Source organism: Saccostrea cucullata, unplaced genomic scaffold (genome assembly GCF_032062105.1).
Source record: "Saccostrea cucullata isolate Sc308-1 unplaced genomic scaffold, CSIRO_AGI_Scuc_v1 ctg3703, whole genome shotgun sequence".
Lineage (NCBI taxonomy): Eukaryota > Metazoa > Mollusca > Bivalvia > Ostreida > Ostreidae > Saccostrea > Saccostrea cuccullata.
Window position 1 is genome coordinate 37,272 of NW_026940419.1, and position 11,621 is coordinate 48,892.

The window sequence follows — 11,621 nt, forward strand, 5'->3', positions numbered from 1 at the left end:
CACTATGTCACACATTGCTTCATTTAGCTCGAGGGGTATTAAGGAAATCTAGACACTGGACAGAAGTGAAAATTTTTCATCAATTATCATTCATTTACTTGCCTCAAGTTAGATTTTTGTCAGCATTAAACCGATTTTTAACAGCATAACTGTACTAATAAAATATCTGTCATATCTATTATGAAAGATATTTATGGTGTAGAAAATATAACCTTGAAACTAGACAAAAACTTCAATCAAAATCATCGAAGATTATGCACATCGAACCTATGGAAAAGCTTTGTATTCTGTTGTTAATCTAAACATTGTACAACTAATAGTCTTCAAACAAAGAACACAAAGTTACTTCAGAGAAATGTATTGTATTAATTTAACCTCTTTATTAAGATCTTTACCAGTTTGTTTTTTTTCAAAGAAAATGTGCAAGTTATAAAAATGTAATCACATCTGATAAATACCTTTGAAAGGTAAGCTGAATTATCAATACCAATTCAAAAGTCTGCCATACAATTGGTTAATGTATTGATCATACATAAGACACAGTTATCATTGAATATGTTTCAGTTTATTTAGAACATGTACCTTACAGTCCTTCCTTTCCAGTCATGCCTTTTCTGCCATTAATTCAATATTAATCACAATAGTTCCCAGTAACGCATTAGTATAATGCAACTTATATCTCAGAAAAATTGCATAGCTAAATACATCATGTCCTTGGACAAAAATTAATTTCATTTGAATAAATTACTTTTATGCATTGTCATTTCGTAGACCAGTAAATATATACACTTGTGTAATCGATATCTTTGTCTTGTTCCATAAGTCACTTGCAACATTTTAACAAAATTGAAACTTGTAGCACTGACACAAAACGTAAATTGCAATGAAAAGCACAAAACGAAGCAAAACACATAAAATTTTGGATTTCGCCTTAAGTGCGTCTTTGGATCTACTGACCAAGACAGTTACACGTAGTCAAAGGAAGTTTGTTGGCGTCCATTTGTTTCCACTAATATCTTTTTCCATATTGTCTGTGTGCCCTTTGTTTTCTCCTTTGGTTCCTCTTGTGTTTCCTCAGGGCCTTATTTTTTAGTTTCCTTTGCCTCCTTTTGTGTTTCTTTATCGTCTTCTTTATTTTCTTTTGCACCTTCCTCTCATTCTTCCTGAGTCTTCTCTCGTGTCTGTTCGGTCCTTTTCCGTATTTTCTAGGATTGAGATGAGGGTCGACATGAGGTCTAATTGGTACGTGTGGTTCTGGGAAATCTATAGGGTGGCGACCTTGTATATCTGGACGGAGTGAATCAGGAAAACGACCACGAGGTCCTCTGTGATTTTGCACACCCCTGTTGACAAGATCACGTAGTCTATTTATTCCTTGTTGTGGCCGATCAATACCCCCGTCCCATGGTCCCTGTCGACCTGGGACAGTTCTGGCACCCCAGGGAGCGCCACCTACACCTGGTACCGGACCCAGGGGTTCTACATTCCAGGGGTCAACTCCATGACCTCCATGTGTATCGTGTCCATGACCTCCATGTGCATCGTGTCCATGGCCGTGGTCCCCATCTACAAAAACAAAACCAACAACCAATTATTCTATAATTTGGCATACTGTCAGTCTTCGAGAGTACGTAGCATACGTTTTAAGAAACAAGAGACAATTCCATCGTATATTTTCCAATGTTCATTTTTATTTTGATGTGATATATTTTGTTTAAATTTGCGATTTATGCATTTTATATAAATTATCAAGACTTTTTTATGTACATGTACTTACGTATTTGACCTTGAGTTCCCAGCAAACATGCTGCCAAAACTATGAAGGAAATCATCCTACAAAAAAGAGATAAAAACATAAATTCTGGCATTGTGAAAATGTTTCATCATTGCTACAGTTTTCAATAAGTTTTTACGAACAATTAATTATTCATGATAAGGAATAAGATTTCTTACCTGTTGATATTCCACAAATGTTCTGACTGTAGATGTAAACCAAGAATACTGTTATATATATACTATCCCGTAAGAGGAAACATTTGTAAAAATGTCATTTATAGACATATGTTGATAAGATAATTAGACATCTTTTAAATTTGCTATTTATGGACAGAGGTAGAGGGAAATCCAAAAACCATATCCTAGTTTGACATTTTATACGTAGTATTTCAAATTTTTTTTAAAAACTTTCAAAGTTTTCGAACGAAACATTGCGTTTAAATGTTATTCTGTGTATTATTTGTGGTTTGCACCTATCAAATCCAAATATTTACATAGATCTTTAATGCATAATAAATAAAAACACGTAAATTTTTGGACGAATCTGTACTTGTTTAATTATTATTGATTTAAAATCAATTGATGACATACTCAATCTACATGTACGTCACAGAGTTTTGATTGGAGAATCTTTTTCTTTCTCCAGCGCGATATTGATGAATGTACATGTAATTAAACATTAACATAATACACCAATGATAAAGAGATTCAGCAAAACTAGGGGGATTCCCTGGAATATTGCTACATTCTTATTCCTTAATCCGAACCTGTGAAAAATAAGTGAGTGTGCAATCTACATTTTTAGTATGTCGAACTTTTGATGGTTGATAAAGCACGATGATATTAGTTTAATTTTAATTTGAATTTCCTTTTTAAAAAAAATCGGGTTACTTTTTTCACTCTAAATCAATACATATTTCCTAGAAATTGCTCTTGCTGCTTGTTAAGAAATACTGGTATTTGAATAAACTTACCAAGTGTGAATAATGGCAGCAAATACAGCTTTAACAATCGCAGTGAAAATAGTCCGCAAGTTCTATAAGGACCACACTAATTAAGAAATACAAATCAAATCTGTTGTTTCTGACATTTTTGACATTTCATTTTGGAAATCTTGTTTGTTTGATGAATTCAATTTAAAGTAACATAATTTCTCTTTCTATGTTTGAAGGATAAATTTTTGTAGGTCTCACTAGTTTTTCACCTGACAATCAGCGTGTCTTAGTGAGAGCTTTCTGATTTTTTTCCTGGTTTGGTTGGTTTATTTATAATTGAAAAGAGGTTTGAAAATTTAGTACGTCCTCTCTTAATTGTCTTCTCTGATGGAGGTTAAACTTATTTCTAGAGACTGATTAAAATATTGGGGTAGATTTTCGACTGCACTTTAAATATATTTTACAGTATTGTATAGTGTTAAGTGCATTGTATCTCATTTATTCTCATATGTACAGAACTGTTGTGGCTTTTGGTCTCATATAAGAAATTCATTATCCGAAATAAAACTCTTGAAAATCTTTATATCTAAATCAATTGCATGCACCTACTTCTATTTCTTTATGCCACACAACGCTGTAAAATTCAGTAAGAATTCAATTACTGTGATATGGTCAATGAATTAAAAAAAATGAATGAATAAATAAGAAAATTAATTATGGTCTTAAGTCAATGACAATTTTTTTACTATACAGATTAATCAAATATGTTCTGTTGTCTTTTGTTTACAAGTCACTGAATGGAATGTTGTCGTGCATTAATTACAGAACAATGGAAATGTGAAAGAGAAGAGACCGCAAACAATTGTTATACGTCATACTGATACTTATTTCCTGCAAACTATGTCAAACCAAAAAAAAGCACAGAGAGAGAGAGAGAATGAAAGAAAGAGAGAGAGAGAGAACATAAATACACAGAATTTGTTATTATATATTTTTAAAAATGGGACGTTCGCATCAGTCTTTCATTTATTTTAGATTTGCCATTTTTCTTATATTATGTTATGGCTTATGGTTTATGAGATGCCGTTTAAATATTTTTAAGGTATTTTCTGATATCAAAAAATCATTTTGTGATATCAAAAATTCGAATTTCTGATATCAGAAAATCATTTTTTTGATATCAAGAATTCGAATTTATGATATCAGAAAATGATTTTCTGATATCAAAAAAATCTATTTTCTGATATCAAAAAAATCTATTTTTTGATATCAAGAATTTCTTTTTTAATATCAGAAAATTCTTCAAAAATATTAAAACGGCGCCTCATAATGATTGCAGTATTATTTCAGGTAAATTACTTATATACATTGGTATGTATAAATTTAGAAAACTAACATTGTAAATCGGTATTTGGCGAGAATGTTTATCAGGAATGCTTTGTCTAAGTATGCACCAAATTAATTTTCATGCATTCTTTTTTGCAAAACAGAATTATAAAAAGACGGAGTAGAGCTTCTTGATGTTATATATCAAGTTATAAATATTTAATAAAGAGCTAGAACATGTTGGTGTCTTTTTTTTCATGTAAGAAAAAATGTTGATTTAATTTTGTCTTTGTTTTTAAAGATGGATTAAAATGCTTGGAACAAATACAGATTTTCATATTAGCAGGTGGAAAAATACAAATAGGAAATTATAGATCAACTCAGGAAAAAGGAAACACAATGTGTGAACACCATGAGACCACTAACAGATAACTAGTGAATCTTATTGGACAAAGCCTCTATACCAGAACTTATCAATCTTATTGGACAAAAGAAAACCAGAACTGCAAATCTTCTAATGGATACCTTCGACGTCAAGACTGGTCAATGTTTTATGGTAGTAATGATATGTCAATGGTGTTGGGAATTTCTCAAGGTCACAATGAGGTATTTTGAATGTGATGGGACTCCTTAGAAATACGTAAGCGTAGTCATAAACATTTTAGACTTTAAGTCTTAAACAATCCTATTTTTTACGATTTCCCTTTTGATTCACCATTGCTAGTTAATTCTTCATTGAATATGCACCAAACTTCACTCGGCTAATTGCAAATCACATTTATTTAAAAATTGCATCATTTTACGATAAAAAAAGCGCCTAATCTTGCAATCTCTTATGATTCAAGTTTAAATACATTTCTTGCATCCCCTGCCCACCGGTTTCACCCGCCGTGTGCTCCTTGTCATGATCAGGAAATATCGGAAATATCCGCTGTCAACCTAATTCGTCAGTCAGCATTTCACTCAATGATAAATTGTATTAGCTGACAAGGTTATTGTATCGTCCATAGAACTCAGAAATTATTACTTTAAACGAGACTGCTGAAATTATTGTTTCATCAACTTGTTTGTCGATAATTTACCTCGTTTTAGAAATTTGTTCATACGTAAAGCATTATCTTGCGTATCAACTGAGATATATATAAACTCCGTAAGCAGGTGATGAAGGTGTATTGCTGCATATAAAAGTAAGGCAAGTTGACGATAGGATAGACAAAGTCATCACGTTTATCATAAAGCTTGCTTGTTAGATAACCATTGACGTCTTCTTCAAGAAAAAAAATCAAAATATGACAGAAATGTGTCAGACTCTGTGGTATTATTTTTCATCTCAAGCTCACCAGGATATATCGTATCGACTTAGGAATGGAAATTACCATTGTTAATTGATAACACGTCGTTGATAAATCTAAATGTCGAGTTGATGGCCACAACAAGTGTTTTCTTCTTTTCACGCATAAGATTTTGCACAAATTGTGCTTAATTCAGAAGTGAAAAAATAACATGATCAGCATGTTTTGTGGCCCCAGCTGGCCATAGGAAGTTTAAAACAACTAACCACACTCTGCCCTTTTCTGTTTTTGTAAGGCTTGTAGAGAGGATACAGGAGTTTATGTCAGTTGATTTGAATGGCATGAGCATGCTGTAGATACATGTGTGTTAATTTCTAAAATGAGGAAAGCTATTGACAAATAAGTTGATTCAAAAGAATATTAAAAGTTCTGTTTAAAGTTAACATTTCGCAAATTCTTTGGTCGATACAATGGGACTGTAAGCAAATATATAATTTTTTTTTAAAAGCGAATGTACGAACTCTTCAATAAATATTGTTAGACATTATTTTCACATTTGTTTTGTTTGTCCGATGACGACAAGGACCACACGGCGGATGTTACCGGTCCACGGGGGTTACTTCCGCTTCATGATCCTGTTTGATGCTTTTAGAGATCCGTTTTGTTCTGCTCCAATTTGTTTCATTCCAAAAGACTTTGAAGTTTAAATACAGGTCATTATCTTTATTTTTTTATTTTCAACAAACAAGAAAGATCATTGGTTTAACAAAACAATAGATATATAAGAATAACAATCTTTATTGCACAAGGCATGCATTTTATGTTTGTTATATTAAGGCAATATAACAAACATGAAAAATAGATTGTGTGACATGGTAATATAAACATATGTAGTATATGATGTTAGGTTGTCATCAACTTCTTAAATAAATGTATTATATACAGTTTGACCTTATACATTAGGCAGAAGATCATTTTGTGACACTTTCACGTACTTCAAAGGCATGTTGAGGGTAGAATCTGTACCTACATTGTAGATGGCACAGTTCCTTGACTTTTTTTTATCTAGACTGAGCAGCTGTATTAATCTGAAAACGGAAGGCTTTTTGTTCCCGTAACATTGATTAATTTTATTGACATGTTATTTCTAAATTTAGGATATATTAAAATAAAATGAACTTCATTCTCAATACATGTATCTAATTATAAATGACAGATTTAGCTACTGGTATTTAAGGACCATATTCAATAGGTCTTTTAAAAGATGACATACATATTCTACGTAATTACTCCTTATATTTGATAGGAATAACTTGCGTAATAAAAAAACATTAATTATAAAATAAAATAAAAACATTCATTAGGGATATGGCACAAGAATTTCATCTACATCTACCAAATGATATTCGATATGAAAGTCATTTCAATGAGAAATTACTCTTAGATATTTCATAAGCATTAAAAAGAAGGACCTTTTTATTCTAGCTAGTCATCTCTATACTGAGCATATGGGCTCTGTAACATTTTCCATCTCTGCATTTGTTTCTTTAATGCTTTCTTTTTATTCTTTCTTTGTTTCTCTAGGGCTTTTCTTATTTTCTTTTGCAGTTTCTTCTTATTTTTTCTCAAGCGTTTACCGAGTCCTCCATGTCTTTTACCAGGCTTTAGAGGTTTCTGAAGGGGGCCAATATGAGGTGTCAAAAGTGGATGTTGGTCTGGGTAATGGATGGGTCGAACTCCATGTGTACCTGGTCGGAGTCGTTCAACCCTGTTCAGGAGACGATCAAAATTTGGCGGAATCCCATTTTTAGCAGAGCCTTTGCGAAAAATTTCACGAATATTTTTCAGTCTGTCCAGAGTATGTGGTGGTAAAGACCTAATTTTATCTAACAGCTTTGCATTCATACCACTTCCCCATTGTCCTGGTTTGAGCCTCGTATTCCAGAGGGCGCCACCTGTTCCTTCATTTACTGTCCGTACGTTCAGAGGGTGAACACCACGGTCCAGGTGTGTTGGTCCTTGTTCTAACGTTCCTTTCTCATCTGTCAACACAAAATATTACTCAGTTTGGCGAAGTAGAAGACGGATAGTGGACTTTTACGAGAAAGGCTGACTTTTATGTTGACGACTTACTTTTACACTGGGACATTGAACGGAAACTCTTTTACGATATAAATATTTAGCTCAACATTTCATTCAACAAAATAACGGGTTATTTCAAAGCACAAATAAGTTGTCCTTGAAGACAACGACAACCATACTACATGTACCCATAACTCTCGGCCTTCACATTTTAGTGCCCCTAATACCATTACTATGACCACTAGAAAGGTTTTCTGATCTATTTTCAATTCTGTACCTCCGTAGACGATATAGGTTTAAATGTCCATGTAAACAGTCAACCGTAAAAGCCAGTGCTTCTCGTAAAATTCCAATAGTAACATGTATTTTCATCATAATTATATCTTCTATGGAGATAATGAACAGTGCCCAAGCTCAAAATTCCACGAAACAAGGAAATCAGGAGCAGAACGAACACAGACCTCATAAACCTCAGAGGTGGGATTAGGTGCCATGAAGGAGTGAGTAACCCTGCCGATTGGTCACACCCACCGTGCACTCCTTGTCATGATCGAGAAATAACGGAAAAATCCATCCACAATTCAGAGTAAAAATAATGACCTTACAGTCAGTATGAAAAAACGCCAGTCAGCATTAAACTTAAATATAGCTTGTATTTGCTGACAAGGTCATTGTATCGATCACAGAACTCACGAAATGATGATTTTTAACGAGTCTGGTGATACTCGTGTTTCATTAACTTGATAGTCAATATTTTACAAAGTTTTTGAAATTGCCTACATGTAGTGTATACTCTTGCGTATCGAATCAACTGAAAGATATAAACTCCGCATGCAGGTGATAAAGGTAATTATATTGCTGCATAAGTAAAGGAAATTGACTATTGAAAAGTTAAAGGCATCACATATATCATAAAGCTTTGTTGTTGATTTACCATAAACGTCTTTTTCTAGGAAAATATCTAAATATGAAACAGATGTGTTACACTCCGTGGTATCTTTTCTTTAAGGCTCACAGTGATATGTTGATATGAATGGAAATAACCATTGTTAATTGACAATACGTCGTCGATATATCGAAATGTCGAGATGAAGGTCACAACAAGTGTTTCCTCCTTTTTACGTATCAGACTTTGAACAAATTCTGCTTCGCAAGAATACAAAATAAATCTGTTTATAACGGGACGCAATTGGTACACGTGGAAATGGCAACAGATTTTTGTAAGACCTGGCTTCGGGGCCACCAACCTATAAAAATCTCAGCTCAAAACTCAGCCTCAAATCTCAGAATTATGCCTCACCTGAGATTTTCCAAAAACACTGTGCCACCAACATTTCATAGATTGGTCTCACGTGAGCTGATATTTGAGAAAAATCTTAGATATATTTCCGTTGTCATATGCGGCCTTTTTTCGAAAAATGTAAGGATTTGTTGAATCAATGATTGAATTTTCCTTTTATACAGTGGTCTCAAAAAACTGCATAGATATTTTCAATCATAAACTCCAGAATCTTTTCAATATAAACGTCAGAGTACTTGCGTGCACAATCAGATTTTTTTTTTATCAAAGTAATTTTGCAGATGACCAATGAAAAGGTTAGTAAATTTACGAGTTCCATTTAATTATATTGAAAAAGTAGTTCGCCAGTTGTCAATTTTTAATTTGAAGTACTCCTGCCTGCATTTTTCAAGGTGATTTTTCTTTCAAAAATTTCTAACTCACTAATAATCATCGAAATAATAATTTTGATCACTCATTACCAATAATTGTCATACAAAAATAGGAAAACTGACTACAAAATAGATTAATTAAAAAATCATAAAATCATGAAAAAAATTAATATAAAAAGTATTTTTAAAAGATGAAATGTTCAGGGCTTTTTATACTTACATTTGCTTATTTCGCCGTACGCGCCAGCCAAATAACAAGTCGCTAAAACAATGAAGATACCCATCCTAAAAAAATAGTTTAAATTAATTGTCGAGGACTTAGTGATATTCAAAATGAAACCATCATTTAATTTAAAGCAGTATGAGCTGCATTTTTGAAAATTTTATTCTGCTGTTAATATTAATGATATTATTTTATGTAACTTAAACCATATGATTAATTAGACTGAAATAAAGCAAAAGAAAGACCTCTAAATACAATCCAATATACAGTTTTATGTACGAAATCATTATTGTACAGGACGATAATAATGAAATTTTTGATTCAATCAAAGCTTATAATTAATTCTTCCATCGCAATCATGAGCAGCATAAGTTTATTTATGTTATTTTTTCTGTCATATTTATTTACAATTTTCCAACATCAAAGTTGCAGCTCAGGTTGCTTTACACATGTACATGCAAGTCACAAATATAGATAGGTATTCTGCTTAAAAAGTCTTACCCTATATTGATATTCTAGTGCACTATATAAGATTTTTGATTTTTGACAATATTTATATATTCTTTCTATAAGGAAACAGTATGTGTGTGACGTATGTAGGTCTTCTCGTCAGTGACAGCTTTAAATGGACAGTGTAGTAAAGGGGAGCGCAGAAATTAAAACCTAATTCCATCTGTAAATTTCAACGTAGTACAGTTAGATTTTCAATCTTTTTTATGTGGCTAAGTATCTATTCATTATAAACACACTTGATAGAGTTTAATGTATTGGATAAATCTAGAAACTCAGATATTTTTATGATTACATCTGGAAATCCTTTAAGAGATTTTGGACGGTACTGTACAGGTCAAGGTAATTGGGAAATGGATTGCTGACCAATTAATCCTAAATGTGCGTCAATATACGGGAAGTTTTTTGATTGGTCATTTATTTTTATTGATAAGTAAAACACTTTGAAAGGTACATGTACATACACATATACATATATTGACCTACGCCTATTGTTTACCATTTTTAGACGGAGGCTGTATGACAGCCTCCGTGTATAGGGATTGTCTTGCCCATGGAATGTAAACAGGAAAGATTTTCCAAGCACCATCTATCGGTGGAATTGTTTTCATCACCTTGAGAATTCTATTTTTAGAGCGACTCTGCGTTACACCGACCGCAAGGATAGGCATAGTCTAAAACAAAGATCGCGTCACATACAAGTATAAATAAACAGTTCTACTTTTTCTAAATAAACAGGATTTGTCTAATATTTTTTAAAATGACGTGTATATAAATACATTTCCTACGGAATATGTAAAAAAAAAATGTGATTTACTATTAATTTTTTATCAGACAGAATATTAGGAGATTTTGTTCCAACAGACGATGATATAGCATGTTTTACAATATGCCGAGCCTTTTCCCGCCGGTTCTCACACCAAAACAAGAACGAGAAGAAATGAAGTGGCGGATCTAGAGGGAGTTGGGGGGGGGGTGGGTTTAACATCCGCGGAGAGTGATCGAGGAACCCCACTTATCAATTGCTTCTTTTATTAAAGTAAAAACTATCTCTAGTTACAGATAAGTTTAAACTTTAGTTTTATATTTAATTGTAAAAACTTCCACCAGAATTCGCCTGTGTATCAAACTAAGTGTGGAGACGCAGATGTACCTGTATTATGTATTGAAGAAAATCCTGCTATGTCGCATGCAAATGTTTTATGTCGCAGGTATAAATATAAGATATTTTAATAATAGATCAAGCATTTCAGTTTTAATGGAATTTTTTGTGCTTGATTGTTGTTTGTAATCTTATTTTCATTCCTTTTCTAATTTCTTTTTGAAAGGACCGATAAATTGGTTTGCGGCCGATTTTTGACGTTTGCATCAATAGGTTTCATGGAGTTTTTTAATCTGACAAGGATCGATGAATAAACAAATGCATAGTATTTTTATATGTAGGAATATTAACAGTCTAGTTTTGAATTGTTTATTTGATATTATGTATAATTTCAGGAAACACATGAAAATAGATTTACACTTTCTACAAGCGGTTTGAGTGTTTGGGGTACCCTCACATTAGATAAGAGAGAAACAAACGGCAACTCTGATATTGAGATCAAAATGCATTTGTAACGTTTGACCCTAGGGTACAACCCAAATCTTGGTTCATAGGATTTACATGATTTATCACATAATATCCTAATTAATAATTAAAAATCATATCTTCTGAAATAAGTTGTCTTATTGTCATATCGTTGATCCTTATTTGCATTTGATACTTGTGTTTTACCTCTTTCACATCCCAAACTTTAATTATTTTTT

At 32.6% G+C, this 11,621-nt stretch overlaps 1 protein-coding gene across 1 annotated transcript; it reads right to left on the bottom strand.

Moving 5' to 3' along the window:
• Window positions 1-1,008: 1,008 nt before the first annotated feature.
• Window positions 1,009-1,995, bottom strand: LOC134255381 (uncharacterized). Its single transcript, XM_062737896.1, has 3 exons — window positions 1,954-1,995; window positions 1,778-1,833; window positions 1,009-1,566 (listed from the first exon to the last, which is right to left on the bottom strand). Exons 2-3 carry the CDS (start codon window positions 1,830-1,832, stop codon window positions 1,010-1,012), a joined length of 612 nt encoding a protein of 203 aa, XP_062593880.1. The 5' UTR covers window position 1,833; window positions 1,954-1,995; the 3' UTR covers window position 1,009.
• Between the last annotated feature and the right edge of the window lie 9,626 nt (window positions 1,996-11,621).

Bases quoted from the DNA above. Each gene is read 5' to 3' on its own strand.
- LOC134255381 (XM_062737896.1), bottom strand. From the start codon at position 1,832: ATGATTTCCTTCATAGTTTTGGCAGCATGTTTGCTGGGAACTCAAGGT. The intron at 1,567-1,777 runs GTAAGTACATGT...TTGTTTTTGTAG, and splicing joins GGGAACTCAAGGTCAAATAC to ATGGGGACCACGGCCATGGA.